Source organism: Podarcis muralis, chromosome 17, assembly GCF_964188315.1.
Source record: "Podarcis muralis chromosome 17, rPodMur119.hap1.1, whole genome shotgun sequence".
Lineage (NCBI taxonomy): Eukaryota > Metazoa > Chordata > Lepidosauria > Squamata > Lacertidae > Podarcis > Podarcis muralis.
The window spans coordinates 20,975,647-21,002,721 of record NC_135671.1 but is presented as its reverse complement, the minus strand read 5'-3'; the positions used below and the strand labels follow the sequence as shown (position 1 = coordinate 21,002,721).

The window sequence follows — 27,075 nt, the reverse complement described above, 5'->3', positions numbered from 1 at the left end:
AGAGAGGAGGACACTGGAAACCTCCCTTTCTGGCAGGGACAAATTGTATGTGGGGAGTGAAACAGGCGAGTTCTGCATCTGAAGTATGCTCTTTTTAATAAGTGTATGGGGATGTTAGCTGCACCTTACTTGAATTAGGACCTCAATAAAACATTTAAAACTTCAACCAGGCCTTTGGCTGATTAATGTTCAGCAGCCTTTTATATGTGTCCATGGGGTTATTGTTTTGCTGTTTTGTTTTAATTATTTACTAGTTTTTATCCTGTATGTTATTCTGTGCACCTGCCCTGAGATCCTATGACGAAGGGCGATATATGAATCAAATAAATAATGACAACAACAACAACAATAATAATAACTTGACAAGAGAAGACAATTCACAGTTAACGTTTAGAATGACTTCTGAAGTTTATATTGCACAATACACCCATGTTCAATGTATTTACATGAATGTGCTTACATGTTGTTCTGCACTTAAATATCTCAGGTTCCCCACTGTAGATATGGCATAAAAATTGGAAAAAGTACACCTTCACTTCCATGTTATTTGCCAGGAAACCTGATCAAAGAAATTTTCTTGTATTATTCAGTATTTATAGTATTGTGTATATACTTTCTTGTTCAAACTATGGGATTTGCTGTTTAAAAAAGTAAAGTGAGGTTCTATTTTTGTATGTTTTAATTACTGTAAACTTTTACATGTAAAAAGGAGTGTCGGGTGAGGAAATGAATGAACTGGCATCAAAATGTGTGTGTAGGGGGGAGAGCAATTTCAGAACCATATGACATAATTGTAGGTATGTCATGTTGTAATAATGGAAAGCATCTGTATAAAATGTGAATATCCCATAGCTGGCTGAAATTTATCTTTAGCATATCTCTAGGTGAGAGTACGTTCCTTAAATCCATAATTCACATTTTTCAAAGCTGCCCACCTGCCTTTTTTCTGTTACTCATTTTATGGACATTAGCAATGTATCTGAACACTTCATTAAATTACATGTCTCTTCAAGGATTGCCCACTGGTGCTCTGTTGCAGAAACACAGAGGATAAAGGCCTATGTTTCTATACAAAGCTTCTGGGTAACATTACTGAAGCAATTGCTAAGACTTCTGTGAAGTTCTCAAAACAAAACAAAAAGGCTTCCAGATGCCCTCTGGTGCTATTCGGCTATGATCTGATGAGCACCTGTTTGCCAGCAATAATCCGACTTCAAACGCAACCGTGTGCTTTTCCTGCTATCAATAGACCACATGTTACACTCTGTCTATCGCAGATTCATAGAATTAAAGCCTGAATTTCAAACAATAAGTGCTCATTAAAAGGATATTTAATTTTACAAATGAAAGCAGATCAGCATGGAGGCAATGGTTGGACTGTGATATTGCTAAATTGCTCTGGAATAGGCAGAATATTATGCAGAGGTAGAAATGGATAACTAAATGAGGCATTTATAAGTTATTCATTAGAACCAGCTCTGCTGTTTGGCAAATGGGACCAATGGCCATGACATTCCACTTCTAGAAGGTATAGGTAAGTGCCAGCTGGAAAGTTGACTGTTACTGCCATTATGATGATTAAAGCACTATCAGCATATGTAGTGCTCTATGGAATGACAAAAACAGGCTCCTACACCAATGGCCTAACAATCTGGATTATGTGGTATTCTAAAGTTAAACTAGTGTTGTGATTCTTAGAAACTCAAAGCCTGGAGTATGCATGCATTATTTGTTAGCAGTAAGACCTCTGCCATTTATGGGTACAGCAAAAATTGCTTTGAGATTTTCTCATTTCTTTTTTGCAGGCCCAGCACATCTGAGCTGCCAAGAGAAGATGCATGGATTGCAGGCTAAGGGTTAAAACCGTTTAAATGCAACTGTGCAATTAAAGGCATTGTTTTCATTTTGTTTTCCTGCAGATGAGTGTTAGCTAGTTCCAAGCTGCTTTTGCTTTTGTTCCTAGGAGTTTGGCATGCTGAATCTGGTAGGTCACAATCAAGAGGAAGTTGGTTATGTCTCAAGCCCTATTGAAATCAATGGGGGAAGACAATCACAACTAACACATCCCATTGATTTAAATAGGGCTTAAGTGCACCTCTTTGGATTGCTGCCATAATATATAATTGGAGTACACAGTCTATAGAAAATTTCAAGGGAATAGATTATGGAGGGCCAATCACAAGCTCTCAGTGGAAACTTAATTGCCTACATCGTCAGTTAAGAAAACAATTCACCCAGTACTTTATCACTGTTGCTTAACAGAACTGTTTATTTTTATCCTTATTTTTTAGCTAAGCTGTATAAAAGCTTTTTTGGCACTCATGAAAATTACATCCAGTTTTCACTTCAAGTCTTTCAGTTGCAGCTCTTAAATTCATACATGAAAACTTATTTGAGAGATGTTTATGATTATGTTTTTCATAAATCTACCATCAACACCGTTTGCTCAGCTCTGGAAACAAAAACAATAAAGAAGGAAACACGGAGGAGGTCTCCATAAAACAAACTCGTTTCAGTTATTAGGGAAACGAGGAACAAGAGAGCAGGTCTTGCACTCATTGTTTTCCTCAGAAGAAAGTTCTGCTGTGTTTACTGTGACTGACTGAGTCAGTATGTATGCATTAGATTGCACCCCAAGAAAGAACAAAAGGAAAACCTAAAAGTACAGTGGTCAAATTCTGTGGACTTAAAGGACAGTGGGGCAGAAAAAGTGAAAAATAATAATCCAGGGCTTCCTTTGTCCTGTCTCTCAGTTGCTGAAGAACAAAGAGTTGGCAAAGAGTTCTTTCCAAAGGCTTCAATGCTTAGGTTACTGTGGTGGGTATGCAAATTGTTGCCTGAAGGCATTTCAGGCAATACACACGGCTAATCCAAAATACACAGACAGCTAAGGCAAGTGCTCTAGCTTCAAAAGCTTTGGACCTTGATCTGACACTGTCACACCCTTTTGCTATCCTGTATATATGGAGTATATATGTATATACTGTATATATGGGACGTGGGTGGCGCTGTGGGTTAAACTACAGAGCCTAGGACTTGCCAATCAGACGGTCGGCGGTACGAATCCCCGCCACGGGGTGAGCTCCCATTGTTTGGGTCCAGCTCCTGCCAACCTAGCAGTTCGAAAGCACGTCAAAGAGCAAGTAGATAAATAGGTACCACTCTGGCAGAAAGGTAAACAGTGTTTCCATGCGCTGCTCTGGTTTGCCAGAAGCAACTGAGTCATGCTGGCTAATAAAGCAAGATGAACGCCACAACCCCAGAGTCAGCCATGATTGGACCTAATGGTCATGGGTCCCTTTACCTATATATGGAGTGCTCGGGGATGGGTATAGTACCTCTGGTGGGGGACATTTTGTTTTTCTTCTGGGTTAGTTTGTCTACCTTTGATCCCCATCCTGCACTCAGCTTAGCTCTCATTTGTTGCTCCTAGAAGCTGTCAACATGCAACAGTGGACACACACTGGGAACAGCTTCAGCTGGCCGGCTAAACCAGGTGAGGGTAGCCAATTGGTCTCAAACCCTCGGTAAGTTAGGAACTTCCCCTGCATGCGAAGACAGGCCCCAGAGGGTTTAGCAGACGAGACCAATAGTTGGCCCACTGGTCAAGAAGGCGGTTTCTGCACGTGCTGTAGAGGGAAGTGAGCCCACCTGGGAAGGTAGCCCATCCAGGAGAAGAAAAACTCTAATCCTAAACCTTTATGGACCATAAAGAAGGCTGATCGCCGAAGAATTGATGCTTTTGAATTATGGTGCTGGAGGAGACTCTTGAGAGTCCCATGGACTGCAAGAAGATCAAACGCATCCATTCTTAAGGAAATCAGACCTGAGTGCTCACTGGAAGGACAGATCGTGAAGTTGAGGCTCCAATACTTTGGCCACCTCATGAGAAGAGAAGTCTCCCTGGAAAAGACCCTGATGTTGGGAAAGATGGAGGGCACAAGGAGAAGGGGACGACAGAGGATGAGATGGTTGGATAGTGTTCTCGAAGCTACAAACATGAGCCTGACCAAACTGCGGGAGGCGGTGGAAGACAGGAGTGCCTGGCGTGCTCTGGTCCATGGGGTCACGAAGAGTCGGACACGACTAAACGACTAAACAACAACAACAACAAATCCTAAACCTCAGCTGCCTTGCGGGGTATCTTTGAGGGAAGAAAAGGCTACGGAGCAAATCCTACCCAAATCTGGAGTGGCGTTCCTAAGATACTCACAGTATCTGATGGTGCCAGGGTGGGAGGAAAGGCAGGAATAGAGAAGGAGGTGGGACTTGCAGCTATCATCGTGGAGATGGATGAGACAAGAAGAAGAAGAAGAAGAAGAAGAAGAAGAAGAAGAAGAAGAAGAAGAAGAAGAAGAAGAAGAAGAGGAGGAGGAGGAGGAGGAGGAGGAGGAGGAGGAGGAGGAGGAGGAGTAGTTTGGATCTGATATCCTGTTTTATCACTACCTGAAGGAGTCTCAAAGCGGCTAATACTCTCCTTTTCCTTCCTCCCCCACAACAAACACTCTGTGAGGTGAGTGGGGCTGAGAGACTTCAGAAAAGTGTAACTAGCCCAAGGTCACTCAGCAGCTGCATGTGGAGGAGCGGGGAAGCGAACCCGGTTCACCAGATTACACGTCTACAGCTCTTAACCACCACACCACATTGGCTGAGGAAGCTCTCTTCCCACGATCCTTGCCAGCAAATTTCACCACTTCCAGCAAAGGCCCCCACATTCTGCTAGAACCCTCTCCCAGGTCCTTGGCCAATATTCCATCTGCATCATCCTGACCTGGCCAGCCCGTGGCAGCCTCAAGGTTAAAATACACCTGAGGGACTGTCTCCTCTAATGCCATCTTGCCTGGGGACAAATATCAAAAGGAGATGTCCTTCTCTGTGTCCTACCTCAGGTTACATGAGGTTGACAGCAAGAAGCTATAAGGCTTTCTCAGTATGGTGTGGGTTACTTTGCTCCTTGAAGTGTGAGTGGCCACCTTTCTTGCTGCCTTTTGCTTGTTGGTGAAGACATTTTTTATAATAAAAAAATCCATCAGGCTTTGCCTATTTATTTTATTTAAATGCTATGTTTTATCTGTCTGTGTATCTGCCTGGTCTCTGCCTGTGTTGGATTTTTAATGCATTTCTATTGATATGATATTGCAGTTTTAAATCGTCGTAAATTGCCTTGAGTAGTGCATAGGAACTAGAAGCACGGGGCAGAAATTTCTGTTTTTTATAAATAAACAAATTATCAGCAGATTCTTTCCATTTAGAACTGTTCAAAATTGCTTATCCGATTGCCTCACATTTCAGGTAAAACAAATCAGGGATATAAATTGAAATTACTTGAAGTGTAGCGTATGTAAATAGGTAATAAGAAACTTCCTTTCACAATGAAATCAATGGATTTGCAAGATCACCAGAACAGATGCAGTTTCGTGCTTCTCAGGTATATCTTTTCAACTTGGTAGGTATCCAACCTTTTGAACAATTGGGTTCTTCTGCCTTCGGAGATTCAGCTATTTGAGCTGTATGTCGAGCAAAATGCTAGCGATCGCAAGGTCCAGGCACACATCATCTTTCCCATAAATGTTCCCAGAGTACCTCAACCCAACCAATAAATATTATCACATAATAGTATAGCTAGTATGAGGGGAGGCTCTGTGCACTTATGGTGCTGGACTCATGAGAGCTCAAGAACACCCCTGAAACCGGCAACCAGAATTGGGGGAAACATGCAAGTCAACCACACTTGGAGATCCCTATAAGAAGGATTACAAATATACTTGAGTATATATATGGAAATTCTGCTTGGGTGGATTCTGTATCCATAGTTCTAAGTCAGGGGTAAGCAAACTTTTTCAGCAGGGGGCTAGTCCACTGTCCCTCAGACCTTGTGGGGGGCCGGACTATATTTTGAAGGGAAAAAATAGCAAATTCCTATGCCCCACAAATAACCCAGAGATGCATTTTGAATAAAAGTGCACATTCTACTCATGTCAAAACACCGGGCAGGGCCCACAAATAACCCAGAGATGCATTTTAAATAAAAGGACACATTCTACCCATGTAAAAATACACTGATTCCTGGACCGTCCGCAGGCCAGATTTAGAAGGCGATTGGGCTGGATCCGGCCCCCGGGCCTTAGTTTGCCTACCCATGTTCTAAGCGCACCTCCCCGGAATAAGTGTGCATATGGCTGCACCTTGGGGTAGTCTATTTGGATTTTATTTTGTACATTTTCCTTCAAACAAGCCCCATTTGCATTAACACATTTTTTTTAAGAACCTCCCCTAAGCTTTCAAAATAGTTTACCATGTAGAAAAAGGGGCTGTTGCTTGAAAACAACCCTCACTGTGTTCTAAAGCTCCTTTACAGCTTGTGGAGCTTGTTTTGTGCTTGTTTAGACTACAGCCATCATGTATTCAGTTAATCAGAACTTCCAGAGAATGGGGAAAATGCAAATGAAATGCTATATACAATGCCAAATTATGAGCCATTGGCTTACGGCATTAACATGTCACTTGCAAGTGTTTGTTACAGTGAAGCCTGCGCTTACCTGCAGTGAACAAGCATTGGCCCAGCATCGGGAGGATTACAGGTTTTGACTCGTCGTAAGAAAGCTAGGAATGGCGTCGGATGTTCTGGAACTCCATGGTCAGGCCAGGCAGTGAACTGGAACTGCCTCACTTCTCTCTTCTCACTCGATCCGTTCTGCCAGAGAAGAATGTTGGTTGGAATGAATGCCCAATGTCACAACAGCGCTCCGGAATGGAGCAAAGGCATATTTGCCACATCGCCATGAGTCTTAAATAAAGTTCCATTTAAAGGCAAAATACGATATCATCTCTCAAGCTGAGTCTGTGGCTACTCTAGAACTGTGGCACCTATTTAATAGTGAGCTGTATTGGATTTATCTCCTGCCCATCGAGCAGTTTGAAAGCACATCAAAGTGCAAGTAGATAAATAGGTACCGCTCCGGCGGGAAGGTAAATGGCGTTTCCGTGCGCTGCTCTGGTTCGCCACAAGCGGCTTAGTCATGCTGGCCACATGACCTGGAAGCTGTACGCCGGCTCCCTCAGCCAGTAAAGTGAGATGAGCGCCGCAACTGGACCTAACGGTCAGGGGTCCCTTTACCTTTTTATTGGATTTATCACAGAAATGAACTTCTCAGTGATGGTGCTGGAAAGTGCAGACACAGCACTGTTATTCACTACTACTGCAGAGAAGCAGTATGGGAACTATTGTGTAGCCAGCCCAACATTCAGAATGCATGACTCAAGCCAGAGGTTTTCAACCTTTTTGAGTCCACGACTCCCTTGGCCAACTACATTCTTTCTGCGGCACCCCTGTGGGGCTCAGGAGTCCAGTTATGTCACCCCTTGCCTGCAGAGCCTCTGGCAGCCTCTCACCCTTTTCCAAACACCTTCCGTTGTGCAGTGTTCCCTCAGCTTCCTCTCCTCTCCCCTCTCCTTGGGAGTCCTCTGGGCAGCTGCTGCTGCCACCCCTGGTCTCATCTGGGGCCTGGGACTTCTCTGTCCATTCCCAAGAGCAAGGGCTGCCAGACTTGGTGGCTGGACTCCCTCGCCCACTTGCTTGTCTACTCTGAGGCTGCCTCAGCTACTGGCAGCCTGCACGCGCTGGCCAGCCTCAGAGGCCCCATTTGCCTGCTGAGCTTGTAGCCAGGGTGACTGCAATGAACAGCTGTGCAAGCCTTTAGGAGGTAGAGACGTGAGAGGGCATCAGAGGAGGGAGGGAAGAAAAGAGGAACAGAAGCCAATGTTGCCCACGGCACCCCTGGCCATCATTCAAGGCACCCCAGGGTACCATGGAACACTAGTTGAAAACCATTGGCTTTAAAACTAAAGGAACTGGCTGTAAGTTAGATTGGAAAACAAATATTCAAATAATTAAAAGCTTAACATAGAAAGGAGGAGGAACTGTTTACTAGGGCCATGGAGGGAAGAAAGACAATGTGTAAAAGATTTCAGAGTTCTGATATGGCTTGAATGTCAATAAATGTTTTATAGTTGTAAAGATGTTTGATAATGGCTAGGAATTTTATGGCCCCCCCTCCCCCGGCACTCTGCAGGCTTTGGATAGGAAACTGGGTGAGCATTTAATTCTAGGGAATCTTGCTGCTGCAAGGAGGGGTCAGCAAACTTTTTCAGCAGGGGGCCGGTTCACTGTCCCTCAGACCTTGTGTGGGGGGGTGGACTATATTTTTTTTTGGCGGGGGGATGAACAAATTTGTACACCCCACAAATAACCCAGAGATGAATTTTAAATAAAAGGACACATTCTACTCATGTAAAAAAAACAAGCAAGCCCCACAAGTAACCCAGAGATACATTTTAAATAAAAGGACACATGTAAAAACATGCTGATTCCTGGACCATCTGCAGGCCGGATTTAGAAGGTGATTGGGCTGGATCCGGCCCCCGGGCCTTAGTTTGCCTACCCATGAACTAGACTGTATGGCCTCATGTAATCCAGTTATATTGTTATAAACAACCATGACTCTCTCTCGCCACCAAAAAAATATCTGATGCATACAGAACGAAGAATTACCTTGTAAAGTGCAAATGTTCTGACACAGTACGTTGCCAATTCTACAGTGTCCAATAAGGTCACCTGGATCAGTCCATACGTTTCGGTTCCTCTGCTTGGCCAATACTGATCACATTTCACCTGCAAAAAAGCATTTTAGGCAGAAATATATTCACTTTTTAAGTAGCACGAATCTCGTTTCTCACAGCTGAAAACTAATGGAAACAGGCTGACAAGAATATTACTATGTTGGGATAGGAGACACCCCCACAGCATGTGGTCTAGTTGCTGTGGAAATGATCCAGATCATCCAGAAGGACGACGAGATGATGGTGCACTTGGGGAACACAATATAAACAAGCTTCCTGAGCGCTCAGCATGCCGAATGGGACAATGGGACCTTGAGCCTTTATGCTGCAGATTTTATAGGGCGTGTTTCACGGAAAAGTAGCGTCATCAGTAATGCTTGATGTGTGCCACTTGGTGGACCAGATGGTGTGCATCAGCACAGCTACAAAACAGATCGAGTCAGGAAGAGGATTCATGAAACTGTGTTGTCTGATAAAAGAAACTGCTTCCTGTTCCACCTCTCTCAGCTTGGTATGTATGCACAGTAAGAACATGGAATTCTTCAATAATATGACAAGAGGCCTGCATGTTTTTCCATTGGGATGGAACTGATCTTCAAGTGACCTGCTTTTCTCCAGTTCCAGAATAAGAGACTCTCTTTTCTGTCCTTTTTTGCTCAGACATAGGCGGCGGGGGGGGGGGGCATAAAACAAACAATCCAAAATCCTAAGCCAGTGAAGGCAAAGAAGGGAAATAGCTTCCTTTTCACCTCTGCCAACTGATGCAAGTGAAGTAATGGCAGGGAGAAGGCAGTATAAGTGGTTGCTCTCTCCATGTGGTCAGCATGGCTCAAGGAAGGGCGAGAAGGAAGGACTCCATTGCAGAATGGGGCATCGTTGGGCCTGGCCAGTGGTGGCACTGGAGTTTTTGAATTTTGTAAAGGGAGCCTTCTGTTCCCTTTCCCTCACGTTTATTATTATTATTTTCTGCTGCTCATAAAGTGACTAGGTGCACAACCAAAACCTAGTGCTGGTGAGATCCAACTACAGTCATACCTTGGAAGTCGAATGGAATCCATTCCAGAAGTCCATTCGACTTCCAAAATGTTTGGAAACCAAAGCGCGGCTTCTGATTGGCTGCAAGAAGCTTCTGCAGCCAATCAGAAGCCGCGGAAGCCCTGTTGGACGTTCAGGTTCCAAAGAACGTTTGCAAACCGGAACACTCACTTTGCGGCGTTTGGGAGCCAAGACGTCTGAGTACCAAGGCGTTCGGGATCCAAGGTACGGCTGTACTGGCTGTTTTAATTTGCATTGAAGTATGTTTAGATATAAATTAACATATGCAAATTTGTGTCATGGGCTTGTGCCCTCAGTCCTTTATGTACCTCATAATGCCTCTGCTTGCGGTGGCTGCCTGACCCAATGGCCTCTATAGCTGAGGCTCTATAGATGCCGTGTCTCGTGATGTGGTTTGAACCAGCAGCAAGTGCTACTTGCAATTTACAATTTCAAATCCAGGTCTTACGTTACACCCGCTCACATTTGTCTCATGGTGCTGCAGAATACCGTATTTTTCGCTCCATAAGACGCACCTGACCATAAGACGCACCTAGATTTTAGAGGAGGAAGGGGGGAAGCCCTGTTTTGGGGAGGATCAGCTCACAGTTATGCAGCTTCTTTTGCAAAGGGGAAAAGCCCCGTTTTTTTGAGGATCAGCTCAAAGTTGTCGAGCTTACTTTGCAAAGGGAAAAAATCCTGCTTTTATGGGGTTCAACTCACAGTTCTACAGCTTCTTTCCAGACAGATAATCTAACCAGCCAGTCACATGTCGCTGGGGAAACAAACAGCCTCTGTCTGCAGAACATTCAACAATGGAGGTCTGGGCAAGGGGGCAGGACTGGAAAGGGAGCCAGCGATCAACCACACATTCGCTCCATAAGACACACAGACATTTCCCCTTCCTTTTTAGGAGGAAAAAAGTGTGTCTTATGGAGCGAAAAATACAGTATATCAGATGAAACCATGATCATTGACATCCAAACATAAATACTGGTTTCCGAAGTAAGCGGTTTGAAAAATTTAAGCTTTGCTACAAACAGAAAAGCAGTGCTACGAGACTGGATTTCTTTGATCCAGGATGTTTAGAATGAACTATGCCAGAAACTACACAAAAACGTAATTTTGTTTTGAGGCTTTTCCTTTCTTTAATGAAACATGTCGTGGCTTTAGATTGCCAAGTCTTTGATCTATAAGAGTTCACAGAAAGAGATTATTTATCAGATTTTAAAGGGCACTCCGTGTCTTAGTGTAACAGAAAAATGAGTGAGAGAAAGAAGACAGTGCAAGATTGAGGGGCAAAGGTGGTGGAGCCAGGGTGAGTGACAGGTGGGGATTGTCCGATGAGGAGACGTTGAGTTATAGGAGTCAGCTGGAAAAGATCTGGTTTAAAACACTCGTGGTAAAGGAGTGACAAACATGTCGGGCCAGTTTATTAGATAGAAACATTATTTCCCACTCTTTACTGAAAGAATGCAAATTCCTTGTTCTTATGTTTCCCAAACATATGGTTCAAATACTTGAAGTGTTCTGGTTTGGGTGGATTCCAGGGTAATAGAGATCTCACTTCACATTCTTACCATTGCTATGCACAGTCAAGCATAGTTAAGGTGAGCTTAATTACTCTTTACTGCAGTGTTTGATAAGTTTGTGGTGAGCCTGGACCAAGTGACTTGGCTTGACTTCTAGGCGCATAGTCACTTTAGCTTATCCAGTGACCTCTAGGGACATGGCCTTGTGCTGGAGGTCACACTTTCTATCTGCCCAGGCTTTGTAATTATTTAAGACTGTATGCTGGTGTTCTATCTTATTTTATTGCTCTGCTATGTTTGTTTGTTTCTTCATTATTAATTCTTTTTAAATCTATGCTTTTATTATTTTACTGTAAGCAACTATGAGAATTACCTGACAACTGCTTCCTGGTAACAGGAAAACCCAGGAGTTTACTAAGCCCATAGTGGGCCACATTGCAAGGCTTATGTGTTGGGATTTGTGGGTTTCAATTTACACATATCTATCTCAAAACTAAAAGCCATGGTTTTCCCGGTAGTGATGTATGGAAGTGAGAGCTGGACCATAAAGAAGGCTGATCGCCGAAGAATTGTTGTTTTTGAATTATGGTGCTGGAGGAGACTCTTGAGAGTCCCATGGACTGCAAGAAGATCAAACCTATCCATTCTTAAGGAAATCAGCCCTGAGTGCTCACTAGAAGGACAGATCGTGAAGTTGAGGCTCCAATACTTTGGCCACCTCATGAGAAGAGAAGACTCCTTGGAAAAGACCCTGATGTTGGGAAAGATAGAGGGCACAAGGAGAAGGGGACGACAAAGGACGAGATGGTTGGACAGTGTTCTCGAAGCTACAAACATGAGTCTGACCAAACTGTGGGAGGCAGTGGAAGACAGGAGTGCTTGGCGTGCTCTGGTCCATGTGGTCACGAAGAGTCGGACACGACTAGACAACTAAACAACAACAATCTCAAAACTACTGATTTTGTATTTAGTTTTGACCTCTGGGAGGCGCGTAGAAAGAAACGCCACGGTACACCTGCATCAACACAACAGGATGCTTTCATCTGCCCCAGCTGCAACTAAACATGTCTCTCTCATATTGGTCTCTACAGCCACAGCAGGCACTGTAACTCTCCAAAGGTTTGACTTCACGGCAGAGGGAGCACTTTTCCATTGTCTCCTGAGACAGATGGGCGCCAACCAACCAAATTTCCAGTCAAGCTTTGTTCTTGAGCTCCAAAGGAAATCATACAGCCATTTGGTATGAGGACAGACTGAAGCTAGCATTATTACTTAGTAGTTATTCCAAAGGGGGTAAAGCTCAGTAACAAACAGGCACATTTTAAAGATAAGAAAGATCTGAGAAGTATTCTGAGGAGCTGGTTGCTGGTGGAAGAAATAAGACTGTGCTGAAAGAGCCTTAGATGGAATGGCCTCAGTGGGAGGACTAGGTGCCTTGGCTATGTATCTTTGGTAGGAAGTTTCACCACCTCATAGACAATAGTGCAGATAATCCAGAAGCACTGCTTAACAACATCCTCTGAAATTCAGCTAGAAGCAGTATCAACTACACTAGAGTAAGAGCAGATCATTTTAACAAGGCAGCTGTAAAGCTGAGGTCAAAGGTTAATAATAATAATAATAATAATAATAATAATAATAATAATATATTATTTATACCCAGCCCATCTGGCTCAGTTTCCCCAGGCACTATGGGCAGCTTCCAACAAAATATTAAAATACAGTGGTCTGTTAAACATTAAAAGCTTCCCTAAACAGGACTGCATTCAGATGTCTTCTAAAAGTCTGGCAGTTGTTCTTCTCTTTGACATCTGATGGGAGGGTGTTCCACAAGGCGGGGGCCACTACTGAGAAGGCCCTCTGCCTGGTTCCCTGTAACTTCACTTCTCACAGCGAGGGAACCGCCAGAAGGCCCTCAGAGCTGGACCTCAGAACGATGGAGGTGGAGACTCTCCTTCAGGTATACTGGGCCGAGGCCGTTTAGGGCTTTAAAGGTCAGCACCAACACTTTGAATTGTGCTCAGAAACATACTGGGAGCCAAAGCATGAAAGGCATAAAAGGTGCAGTCTCATGGTTTCCTTTTATACAAGACATAATAGAAGACTCCTGTATGCTTCCAAATGCAGAAATGACACAGTCCACTGGCTGAAATGAAAGCTGTAGAGCTAGTGAACACTGAATGACGTATTTCCCACTAAGAATGGAGGCGGGCACCATTTCAAACCTGGTGAGTTTAAAAATATACATCTATTACCAAGTAATATTCAGGAACCTTCACACTCCAGCAAATCACAGGTGTGAAAAAATACCGTCCCACCTTTTATCAGTGACACTAAAGGAGGCAAATTTCCGTATTTTTTAAAAATAAAAAAATCCAACAAAATCAATGAATACGATACTTGATAGTGAATTGTGAGAGAAAATTTTGCAGTAAAAAAGGTCTAGTCTTGCTTAAAAACAACCAAAACAACTCTCGTGGGGTAGTAAGTAATAAGCAAGGCTTTATTTGGCTTCTTTTCTTCAGAACCTTGGAGAGCTCCCTAGCAGTATGGGGACTAAGACTCTTTTTCCTCCCTTCCAAAACTGCTTGAGCGTATTTTCAAACTGTGAACCTGCTTCAGAAGACCTGCCAATATTGTAAGGGTAAAATACTGATCTCCTACCCTGTAGTTTTAATTTGTGCTGACGTATTTGGCATTTAGCATGGCATTTATTTTGAAGATTCTGCTTGATAGACTTCTCCGTGCATGCTTATTAATTAATTGATTAATGTCATGATGGTCCTACCAGTACAGAAATGGGAGTAGAAAATTAACCTACAGAATTATTTAGCGTAACAGCAGCACAAGATAGGTGTCAGGTTAAAAACAATTATACCATCTTTGACTGCCAACTGGGCTGCACAGCCATAATTTTGCTGCTGTTTGCAATGGCATTCGTGCAGAGTGCCAAATGATCAACTTGCCTCATTGCGGCTAGATTAGACATAAACTTGCAGACACCCACAAGCCTAATATAGGTGGTTTGCAGATTGAAGAAGAAGAAGAAGAAGAAGAAGAAGAAGAAGAAGAAGAGTTTGGATTTGATATCCCGCTTTATCACTACCCGAAGGAGTCTCAAAGTGGCTAACAATCTTCTTTCCCTTCCTCCCCCACAACAAACACTCTGTGAGGTGAGTGGGGCTGAGAGACTTCAGAGAAGTGTGACTAGCCCAAGGTCACCCAGCAGCTGCATGTGGAGGAGTGGAGACGCGAACCCGGTTCACCAGATTACGAATCTACTGCTCTTAACCACTACACCACAAGAATGCCGTATACTGGGATAGCTCAGTTGGTACCGCAGGAGGCTCTTAATTTCAGTTCTAGCCCCTCATTGGACAAAAGATTCCTGCATTGAAGAGGGTTGACCTAGATGATCCTCACGGTCGCTTCCAACTCTACAATTCTATGATTCAGTGATGCGGTCTGAATTTCTTGAAATGATACTTATAATAGAATTTTGATTTTAAAGCATTCTTTGATTTGGGCAAAGTCATAAGTGAAAGGCAGTATTCCCACAAAGAAAGTAAGAAAGAAATACCAGTGAAAGAAATAACAATAACTTGGGAGGAATCTAAAAGACACTTCAAATAATGGTTGCTTTGAAAGTTACACGAATAATAGTTAAGATAATTAGTTTTCAATATTCTAACTCTCTGGGTAGTTTGCAATTCTATATCTGAGCAGCATTTCCTGTGACTTCAGCAGTAAGAACCCACCCAGAATGCATGTCTTCTAGTTTTGTCTTCTAGCTGGTACCTATTTCCATCAATGAGAATGTAAGTGGAAAAATAAGATCCCCCCCCCCCCATAAATTCCTATTTAAACATAAATTCCCAACAGTACCTGATGTCACATGACAAACTACTTTTGGAATGGAAAGAAGTTCCAAAAACTCCTTTGCTGTATTGTTTTTGGCGCCTGCTAAAACCTTCTTTGTTTCGGCACGCCTACCCAGGCATGCTTTTTGAATGTGCAATTCTCGCACATGATTTCACTGTTAAATAGTTGCTTTTTAAAAACTGCTGGTCTTTTAAATATTTTTTTAAACATGTTAACATGTTTGCTTTGATCTGTATTTTTAATTTACTATTTTAGCTTGTCCTTTGTAAAGCACTCAGAGGTCTTTTTTTTGGCAAGCAGTGCATACATTTGGTTAAATAAATCAGTCAGTCATTTTGCGGTAAATGATAGCTGAGGTGGAGGCATTTACAGTCAGCTGTTCAAAGAAATAAGGAAAACTGAGCTAGCACAAGGCTACTTCCTGGTCTACAAGTTACAGATTTTTGTTGCCGGTATGGTGATATTCAAAAAGCCCGTCTTTGTAAGCACTGTCAAGATCAAAAAGAGCAACCCAGTCAGGCTCTCTTGCTTTCAGGCACCCATTCCATAGGAAATAGAAGAACAGAGAACGAGTTCTATGGCATCACAGGGACCTTTGAGTAATCTTCCATTCCTGAGGGCAGGCGCATTTGCAGGAGGTTAGCATCTTTTTTGTGTTCCTTTTAGCACCATTGCCACCACCTGGGCTGAAAGATGGCAAGCGTATTGGGTTCCAACCCTTCTGGCAAAGCTAGGATGGTGGAAAGGAAGGGCTGTGATGGGGATGGGAGAGGGCCTAGGGCCCCCGTTGATGTCCAAAGACTGACAAAACTGTGCAACCAGCCCTGGATCTAAGGCAATGTGTTTTCTGCTGTGATATGTAATAACCGGTTTCAATTAATAAACAGTTTCTATTCTATGTAGGAGCTTAAGACTACTCCTTGTCACCAAAGTAGATATTGACACATGTTTGCTTCCGATTCATGAAAGGATTTTGCATTTGATTTTGCATCCAACAGAACATGTTTGCCCCAGCCAGGGCTGCATGCACACAGCTGAATACAATAAACTAGAATCCCACCAATCAACTGGTTGGTGGGAAAGGACTAGCAGTTTAGGGTACAGTATTAACTCAGCCTCACATATCTCCTCCTGGAGAACAGAATGTTCAGTACCTTATCCAGGCTGGATATGATGTCAGAAGCCTGATTCTTTGAGCCTTGCTCCCAAATGGATCAAGGAGTTTGGCTCAATGGCATATCAATAGCATAAGAAAACTTGGTGAACGACTGTAATTGAGAATATATATTAATAAAGCCTTTGCTGCATTAAAAAAAAAAAAGATTCAAGAACAGAATGAATTTGTTGAAAGCCAATAATTTGCTACTTACAAAGCCACGACATGTCTTCCTCAAAACAATTTATTTAGTGGACAACAAAAAATGCTATTTTTGAAGAATAACATTTAGCTTTATTCCAAACTGCCTCCACCATCCGCTGGCTGCCCAGAGCAATTTAAATTTTAGATTGTCTAAATAATGCAGCATGGAAACAATCTGAAACCACAACGGGTTTGCAAGTTGAAAGAAATGAACCAAAAAAGGATGTAACAGTACACATGGAAATTCTGCAGAAATGAATCCTACCACAAGTCACAATTTATATATATATATATATATATATATATATATATATATATATATATATAAAATATTAATGCTTTGAATTGCTTTATGTATTCCTGTCTGTAACTGCCAGCTGCTATTTCTAATCTCTGGTTTCCACCGCTTAAGATTTCCCTTTCGTTTCATACAAACGAAACTCATGCATGTAATAAATATGTTATCAACATTCTTCCATGCACCACAGTGTGCATAATCCTTTTTGATATATATTATGTGCGTGATAGCAAAGTAATAGGACTGACTTTCTCTGAGGTCTGGATTAGGTCAGGTGAGATTCGGGAGATGACATTTAAAGCGAAAACAATAAAGTGTGAAGGGGTTATAAATGAAAGAGCTCCTTTGCCCTGCAGCTTCCCCCAAGGCAAACAAATGAATAACTAATTCACTGTAACATCTTCATTCAATGTGCTCAGCTGTTGAATATGTAAGTTCTCAAAGCTGAGGTTAGTCAGACATCTAACACATGCTAATGAACCAACTAAGTTTGCTTCTGCAGGTGCTTCCCTCCCCCACCCCTTAAAAAGAAAAAAAAAATCCCTTTATCTATGCAGAGCAGGTTAGAAACGCTCAAGCACAGCTGCAGGACTAAGCAACAGGAAAGCAAGTAAACAAAAATAGGATGGAAGGTAGGAAGGAGATGAGGTCCCACAGCAGAATGCTCTTGCCTTCCAGATAAAATAATTATCAAGTCTGCCACAGCACAGGAGGAAAAATTATTCACTCTCTTGCTCTCCGTCTCACAAGCACCATAAAATACAGAAACCAAAGAATAACAACACAACTGGTATCTCGGCTGCTTTAAAATAATAATAATAATACTGTAGTGTATTTTCATCTCATTTGGGCTGCATTAATCTGTTTTATGGTATTAAAAGTGCAATAAATGTTATTGTATCTTCGTTACCAATCCCCCCACAATCTTAGACCCAGAACACAGCTCACCAGCTATGTTTGCCACCTCTCACTGTATTTCTTTATCCTGCCAGGCAATAACAACAGGGCATTTGTTGAACCCTGGTGGACCTCAATGTATGGTCAGCGGTTGTGTTCAAACTGCACAGGCAGTATATTGTTGCAAGTGACATTCCAGAGTTCTGGGCTTTAACCCCGAGTTTGTTTTCCTTGGAATGAGGGACAGTGGAGACTGCAGTGTCTTCATGATATATGGTTTATTTACACATATCCAACCTGAGCCTATGATGGAGGGGCTCACACGAAGAGGGTCTTGCTTGCCTTGGATTCCTGCAGAAATCAGGCATGGCTTTGTCTTACTAGCTTCAGCCTGCAGCTTTGCTTCCAGCTTACACACACCTCTCCCAACTCTGGCCTTTGTCTTTCTCACTACCAGTGAGCTGAGAGAGGGGAGACCATCTGTTTGCCATCTGGCACAGAGCCACCTTAATGGCCCATACTTAGAGGACCATTATCTCAACAGGAAGCTAGCCTGGCTGTTTTACCAATTGAATCTGTGCTGGATCCAGGAATTAGTAGGGGGATCAGGCATACAGCCTGCCCCCCCCAACTCATAACAATATCCTATCATCAGTATCAGCTCCTAAGATGCTCCACCGGTGGTTAGTGTTGTCCATCACCACTCTTTTCTTCTGCCATAAGGCATTTCTTATCCCCCGCAGAGGACCTTAAGGTCCATGAATAACCAAGTTTAGAGGTCCCGGGCCCTAAGGAAGTCAGACTATCCTCCACCAGGGCCAGGGCCTTTTCAGTGATGGCTCAGACCTGGTGGAATGCTCTGTCCCATGAGACTAGGGCCCTTCAGGATTTAACCTCCTTCTGTCGGGCCTGTAAGACAGAGCTATTCCACCTGGCCTTTAATTTGAATTCAGCCTGATCTTTTATTTCTCTTTTCTTCCCTTCCCTTCCCCTCCCTTTTATGCAGATTAGCTGCTCTGAGACCCCACAGCTAATTCTCCCCTGGCCTCCTCGCTGGCCCAAGTAGGACTAATTCAGCCAGCTAGCCCTGGGGATTATCTAATGTTTATTTCCCCTAAATTGATTTCTGAACTTTGAATTTTATTGTTATTCATGTTTTTATACTGTATTTTATGCTGCTTTTGCAATTAAGTGTTTTAAATTTGTTGTTAGCCACCCTGAGCCTGGTTTTTGAACCAGGAAGGGCAGGGTATAAATAAAAAATTATTATTATTATTATTATTATTATTATTATTATTTATGTCTTTGATTTGGGGCAAGGGCCAGAGCTGGAAGCAGTCGCAGGCACATTCTGAGCATCTTGAAGCATTGTGAGTGTTTTCTTCGAATGGACACGGTGATCCAACCTTTTTCAGGGCAAGCAGTGAGATGCCTCTGCCTGCCTAAGTAGACACTTACTCACAAGGTTTGTATGGTTCACTCACCAAAACAGATACTTAGCAGGCCTGCACAGTTGGTGCCAATCAAGTTGAATGCACCCCATCAGTCATTATTCTAGCTTGCAGTGCCCTTGATTTTGCAGGGGGGAAACCACATATTTTTGGACACCTTGGTGGGCTGCATTTTGCTTGCTGGATCACAACCTATGGAGTCCTGCCTTCAGGGGAATCAGGAAAGAGCCGTAACTTTTACTGCCCTTGCAGGAAACTGCTCTGAAATAGGCCACTGTGGTTTAAACATATGGGCTATCACTGATCTAGTGATGTATGGAAGTTAGTGATGTATGGAAGTGAGAGCTGGACCATAAAGAAGGCTGATCGCCAAAGAATTGATGCTTTTGAATTATGGTGCTGGAGGAGACTCTTGAGAGTCCCGTGGACTGCAAGAAGATCAAACCTATCCATTCTTAAGGAAATGAGCCCTGAGTGCTCACTGGAAGGACAGATCGTGAAGCTGAGGCTCCAATACTTTGGCCACCTCATGAGAAGAGAAGACTCCCTGGAAAAGACCCTGATGTTGGGAAAGATGGAGGGCACAAGGAGAAGGGGACGACAGAGAATGAGATGGTTGGACAGTGTTCTCGAAGCTACCAGCATGAGTTTGACCAAACTGCGGGAGGCAGTGGAAGACAGGAGTGCCTGGCGTGCTCTGGTCCATGGGGTCACGAAGAGTCGGACACGACTAAACGACTAAACAACAACAACAATCACTGATCAGATAGCATGGGTTAAATTCCTAGATTTTACTAACCACTAAAAAAACCCCACCTTAAATGAAAGATATAGGTTGGAATCTCTAGGTTCTAATGCAACTGTACTTCCAAGATTCCCAGCATTTGCTGCTATCAAATAAAACTATATGGTAAGAGCATTATTATTCTGACCGGCACTTTTGAGAGAATAATAAAACAGACAGCAGAGTTAACTAGAAATTGCAAAAAGCAATTAATAAGTGGACTGAGCAAAATTTCATTTGGTTATTGCAAATTGTGTTTATGTGAATAGCCTAGCTGTGGCTGCAGTGTTATGATAAACTGTGGGCATTTAAGTAACAAAGTCTTTGGCAAAGGAGTGTTTGTTCCCTCACACTGGTAGTAGCACTGAATACTATTTAGAAGTTAACTTTATTATTAGAAGCAGATAATGAGAAAGAGGCAAAATTTCATTTGCCTAACTCAAAACATCCTTCTACATTGAGGTCCACTGAAAGCCTGCTGCACCGAGATAAAATATAGAGTAGGTTGATGAAAAAAAAAGTACACTGGGATCCTCATTATCAACATATATTTGTAAGTAATAATGTTAATACAGGTTGAATACTCAGGCAAGCAATAATATGTTCAGTGTACTGTAATGACTATGGGCTTGAGATTGCTAAACGTATCCACGTAACGTTTTTAATAAGGGACAAATCATTAAGAAAACCTGGAATAGTGCAGTACTTTAAAATGCATTTGGTTAATGCAATTGGTTCTGAAGACAGCATTTAACAGTTTTCTCATTGTAGATATCAAGTGCTTGTGTTAAGTCATCAACCCAGATCCGTTATCACAGATTGTCTTTTCACATCACATCCCAGCCTGCCTCCCTGTGTAAGGTAATAAGGCAATGTGATAACAAAGACCGATAGGCTCTTTGAAACATGATAACGGTATCACACCAGCCATGTCAACGAAACTTGCAGTTTATCACTAGGAAAACTGGAAAGTGCTATCACATGAACAGAGTTGTGTGAGCTCCAAGACTTTAATGTACATATTTAATCTCTCTCTCACAGACATAACCCAGTGAAATAAATAGAAATTTTGGAGACATTCAAGGGAATCTCCCTGAAGGTTTCCATATATACCAAGGTGTGGAGCAAAGGAGAAAAGATTATGCATTAAAGACAAAGACCAGTTTCTGTAGTTTGGACGTCTTTTAATGCAGTGTAGCTCAAATAAAGGAGCTGAAATGAATGAAGAAACTATTATAGACATTTTGGGAAATGGAAGGACACCCCATCACATTTGAAAGTCAGTTTTATGGATAAACTACTCATGAAAGGTTAGCCAAATATAAATATAAGGAAATATAAAGTTGCCTTACCCTGGACCTCTCTTCCAGTTTGGTCATCATGACAACCGTTGCGCCCCTTTGTTCCCAGATCATTCTCCAGAAATCTCCAAAAGTTTCAGGAAGAGCTCCTTGTGTTGCTATATAGGCATTCTGTTTTCTGTAGCCATCTATGTAGTTAGCATTTATATAATCACTCCCTGGTATGCCTAGAAAGCAAAATGTGACCATGGCCTTGAGAGTTCACATTGTTTAATTTCAATTTTTTTGATTAAGAAACAAAATGACATTTCAGAACTTTCCAACTTTTTAATACATCTTTCTTTGTTTTTCTTAGTATCTTAAGATGCTTGTTCTTTGCATTTACCATGGAATATTTACCTATTTCACTCTAGAAGATTGCTATGTAATCCCTGATGAATCAAATAAATTATAACTGTCTTTGCATCTGCTAAATTATCTTTCATTATATTGCAGTTTATTGCATTCATCAGTCCTGTGTGATCCACAAAATCTGGCTTTGAAATTAAACATATTACCATATTTACTCAGGTCTAATGCACCATCAAATCTATTGCATACCTCAATTTTCAGAACCTTGAAACCAAAAAAAGTATTTGCTGGCAAATGTAAATGTGCCATCGAATCTAATGTGAACCTGAATTTTCGCAACATTATTTGGTAAAAAAAAGGTGAGCATTAGATTCGAGTAAATATGGTATCTTAAGCTCTAGTTCCAACCAACTTTCCCACAAAATCAAATTATCACCTAACCAAGGTTTCCTAACAGTCCATCTCTTTTCCTTTTTTGTGCTGCTCACTAGAACTATGTCCAAAGAACTTTCTGTTAATATCAATGAAGAAATTAACTATTTTACCTTAAAGAATTGGGAAAGCTCTTCTGTCACCGCTCTATTATTATTATTTAAATTTTTATATTAAGAAGTGACCAACACCATTGCCTTAAAAATATTAGCAATATGTCAAAATCTGGACCTGGGTTGCTGCTGTAAAAATACTTTCTTCCATTCTTGATAAGTGTGATTTTGGCTCCAGCTGTTTCTCAATCTATTGTCTTTCTTACACATAACCTGTTGTGATATTATAACTCCCCCTCCATAAAAAAAAATAAAATCCTAAGTGTCACAATGTCATTAAAGCTCTCTATTCAAAGAATGGCATTATAACATTGCCACTTGTCATCCAGCACGTGCAATTTTAAAAAACAAACAAATCCCAAGGCTTTTCACATTATTAAGCAGAGATGTGATTTTATGAAAAGTTCTGCTACACCAATGGAAGGTCCAACTAGTCTGGCAAACTGATGGCTATCAAGAAATTTCTGGCATCATTGAAGCATGGCATGAAGGCAAAAAACCTTTTTTATTTGTCCTGGTTATTTTAACTGGAGACATTAAACCTTTATGGGAGAAATCAAGGGGAAAACAGGATCATAGGCAGGGAGGAGGAAGGAATCCAAACAGCTTTGAGGTCTTTTCTACAATCAAACAGTATAAACATTTTACGAAATAAAGAAAGAAAATGTGTGTCCCTACTCTGAACATTGATAACCTCATTGACAGAGGTTGAGAGAACTGGAATAAATCTGAAGAGTGCACCATTTTTTAATCTCTCCCCCCCCCCCACCTTCTGTTATGATGCTTCACTAGTAAGTTGCACAAGTTTGGCCTCTATTGCTGTCCCACCATGGGCCATTGGTTGGCTCAACAAATGAACTGTTCAAAATAAATCAAAGACCTGAAAGCACATTGGCATAGCTGTCAACTTACAGATTTGAAAATAAGAGACCAGCAGCCTCGGAAATAAGGGATCAGCAGCCAAAATAAGGGATTTTCCAGGCACAGGTATGTTCAACTTCTGATCCCCTCCGAGCCAAAGGCAGAAAGCCCAGCCAGCAGCCAAACGAAGCCTCAAGCGGTGGTTCCCACAGCGCAGCAACCCGGCAAAGGGGATGCAGCAAGGAAAACCACTGTCACCTCTCCACTGGGAAGCGCTGAGCAAAGGCGAGTCCCTAGGCAATGCAGCCGATTTGATCAGCACAAGGCATGCAAGCTCCACCCCCAGTCGTTCTTAGACTTCTTATTGGGTGAGCAACACAGCCAAGCAACACAGTTGGAGCCTCCCTCCTCCCTGGCCGGCAGGCAGGAAGGGAGAGGAGCTGCTTTCTTTGAAACCTGGGAAATTTAAGGGACATCATCAATAAGGGACAGCAGCGGGACATGCCGCTGGGATAAGGGACTGTCCCGCCAAATAAGGGACGCTTGACAGCTATGCACATTGGACTTCATTTCTCACAGGAAAAAGCCATTGCGCTTCAGTTTGTGTGGCTGTCAGTAGCCTGCTTACCTGCAGGCATGCACACACAGCAGGGGTGAGAGAAGACCGGGGTCTGAGCGAATCGGTGGTCCCAATGAGCGAGCAATGAGCAAAGAAACAGGTGATCCAGTGAAAGCAGGTGGTCAGGAAGTAGGGCAGCTAGGCCTTCACAAACTCCTTACTACCCAGGGGTGCCAACTTGAATAAAATAGGGGGGGCAGCTTGGCCCCACCCCATATAATGGATCACAAGATGCGGTACATGCACACCATTTGAATAGCAGTGCCCACCAACCTCAAATATTTTATGGGGAGGGGGTGTCGAATGGACCTCAGCTCCTAGGGCAGGCATAGGTAAACTCAGCCCTCCAGATGTTTTGGGACTACAATTCCCATCATCCCTGGTCCTGTTAGCTAGGGATCATGGGAGTTGTAGTCCCAAAACATCTGGAGGGCTGAGTTTGCCTATGCCTGTCCTAGGAGTTTGCTTCTGTGCTACCATCACTTTCTCCTCTTCAGCAGCCGCTGCCAGGAGGAAGCAAAGTGTGCATTTCAAAATGCATAGCTCCTTCAGGCAGTAGCAGCTTGGGGAGAAAGACTTTGTTCTCTTTCTTCCTTCCTTTCTTCTGGGAGTGGCGGTGGCAGCGGGATCTTGGGATTGGGGTGAGCTATGGGGAGATCGGGGGGGGGTGGAGTTGTCAAGAGGCGTAGGGAGGGCTGGTAAACAATGCAAGCAGTGGCTCTTAGTAATAGAATAATATCATTAAGAGAACTTTCCTTTTTGCCACACACACACCCTTATGTGCCCAATTCTTCATTCTACCACTCAATTATCTTTGAAGAAGTATGATGACCTGTTGTGACCCTATTTAAATTTCAATACAGTTTGGAAATGATTTTAAAATTGTATGGATTATTTATGAAGTTTGCTTTGACCTGCGGTATCATCTTTGCTGACCCTGAACAACTATAAAGACTTCTTAAAATCTGAATAAGCAGGAGCAACTGCAACCAGAATTTGGACAGCTTTTAGCATCGGGGGAAAAGTGATGACTACTAGCTCCAGGTCATAGACTCTCTCTCTCTCTCTCTCTCTCTCTCTCTCTCTCTCTCGTTTCTTTAGAAGTGGAATGATGGTTGTAATTTTTCATTTATGAGGGGAAAACGTCGTGTGAAATAGACCTCAGTATACAGAAGGCAAGCAGTGCTGTCTCCTGCGTGCCAATTTACTTAGGGCTGCACATCATAAACGCTGCAGCCCCCTTGATTTCAGTGGGGACTCAAGTCTTTGATTGCAAGCCTCAGTATGTTAGCTACGGATACTGAACTGCCATTTTGGTCTCACACCAGAAGCTGAACGAAACAAAGTGCATTTCTAAGTCCACTATGTTTTATTGAAGCCACTCTACAATATAACCCAAAGAACAGCTCTTGAAGCTTAAGAGGAGTTTGGATTTGATATCCCGCTTTATCACTACCCAAAGGAGTCTCAAAGTGGCTAACATTCTCCTTTCCCTTCCTCCCCCACAACAAACACTCTGTGAGGTGAGTGAGGCTGAGAGACTTCAGAGAAGTGTGACTGGCCCAAGGTCACCCAGCAGCTGCATGTGGAGGAGCGGGGAAGCGAACCTGGTTCACCAGATTACGAGTCCACCGCTCTTAACCACTGCACCACGCTGGCTCCCCAGCTAAGTGCTAAGAAAGTGCTAAGGGTAACTACTTCTGCTGAGCTGAGCTGAGCCCCACAGATCTGGGGAAAGTGATGATTTATTTCTGCTGCAAACTACGCTGAGGATCATACACTGAAAGCATGTTAGTTATTCAGCTTAGAGAGGACCCAATTTGTAAGCTCTACACTAAGCCTGATAGAGGAACAGTTTATTATAAAGCAGAGAATTTGGGGTTCACAACATTTCTGGTTAAATGAGAAGGTTTTCATGAATTTCCTGAATGTGGAAGTATGAGTTAATGATTCAGAAAATAACACCAGCTGGGCACAATGCCACACACCCGCTATTTATCAAAGATGATAAAACACTTCTGCACAAAGGAGATGAGAGGGGAAATGAGGCCAACATGAGAAATCTATACCTAGTGGGTATTATATCTGAAAGATGTGGACCGGGTATGTATAATAGAAACATTTTCTCACATAAATTAGAACAACATTTACAAATGTCTGGTATTGTTCTGCAAAGCACATATTATTTCACAAAGAAAAGCCCTGGAAATAAAACAAAGAACAGCATAACAAAAACCAGGGGGTGGAATCCCACTCCCACCTTTCTGTGCACAATGGTGCCAATAGATCTTCTGGGGAGACTGGTTTCTAGCCACAAGAACCGATGTTCCAGCATTATCAGCAAGGGAGCACACTGCCAACGCCACATCTAAGATCAGCCTCATATTCCCATATTATTTTAATCAAGGTAGGAGTTAAAAATCAGTCACAGCCTTTCCTCAATTCAACAAATCATTCAACAAGTTTAGGGCTAGTGAACCAAAACCGTAATCCTTGAGCTGAATAGCCTCTCAATACAAGGACAACAGATGTTTTTACATGCTGAATACTATGACAAGGCCTCGCACGATTTTAGCTTTCATTATATCACGGGCTTGTCTAGCATCAGAGTATAACAACTCTGATTCAAAGTTGCTTGTGCTCTCATTCATTCTGCATAACCAGAAGACTTCCACTTCAAAGAACTAGGATCTCACACATTCCCCCCTCTGAATTTAGATTTCCCTGATCCAAAGATAACTTGAAAATTTTCAGATCTTTGATTTCCAAAGAGATCGCTCAGTTGGTAGAGCATGAGACTCTTAATCTCAGGGTCGTGGGTTTGGGCAAAATATTCCAACTCCACAATTTGATAATTCTATTAAGTAACTACACCTTGGTCAGTGGATGGTCTCATCAGGTATTTTGCCTCTGTTGAGGGAGTAATCCTTTGCTTTAGCTACTTCCCTTTCCACGCCCCATCTTTTCATCCATGACCCACATAACAACAACAACAGCAATTTATTACTTATACCCTGCCCATCTGGCCGGGCCTCTCCAGCCACTCTGGCCAGCTCCCAGCAGATTATTAAAAACACTATAAAACTAACAGGACTGCCTTCAGATGTCTTCTAAAAGTCTGGTAGTTGTTCTTCTCTTTGACTTCTGTTGGGAGGGCGTTCCACAGGGCAGGTGCCACCACTGAGAAGGCCCTCTGCCTGGTTCCCTGTAACCTCACTTCTCTCAGTGAGAGAACCGCCAGAAGGCCCTCGGAGCTGGACCTCCTGTTGGTCTCAGTTGGAGACTGACTTCTAGAGTAGCTGTTCTTATGAAGCCTGTGTAGATTGTTGCTCGTGCAAACCTAGCATTAGTAGAGATGGTGCATGAATGATGGCTTGCCCAGTCAGCCACCATACTATCAGAATGCTTTCAAGCCACATGATGAAGCAATCTGGCTGAAGCTTAGTATGTGTGCATTTTAACAACACACATATACACGTCTTTATCACAACTAAAGACTACTACGTTTATACGTTCTTGGGGATGGGATAGGTACTCATG

At 42.6% G+C, this 27,075-nt stretch overlaps 1 protein-coding gene across 29 annotated transcripts in view; it reads right to left on the bottom strand.

Moving 5' to 3' along the window:
• The window catches only part of PTPRD (protein tyrosine phosphatase receptor type D), a 1,167,048-nt gene that overhangs the window by 46,908 nt on the left and 1,093,065 nt on the right, over window positions 1-27,075 (bottom strand). For all 29 annotated transcript variants that reach the window (XM_077921375.1, XM_077921383.1, XM_077921379.1 and 26 more), the window contains 3 exons: window positions 21,211-21,386; window positions 8,552-8,671; window positions 6,540-6,694 (listed from right to left, as the gene is read on the bottom strand). In XM_077921375.1, the coding sequence (XP_077777501.1) occupies window positions 6,540-6,694; window positions 8,552-8,671; window positions 21,211-21,386 (451 nt within the window). The remainder of the gene's footprint in view (window positions 1-6,539; window positions 6,695-8,551; window positions 8,672-21,210; window positions 21,387-27,075) is intronic.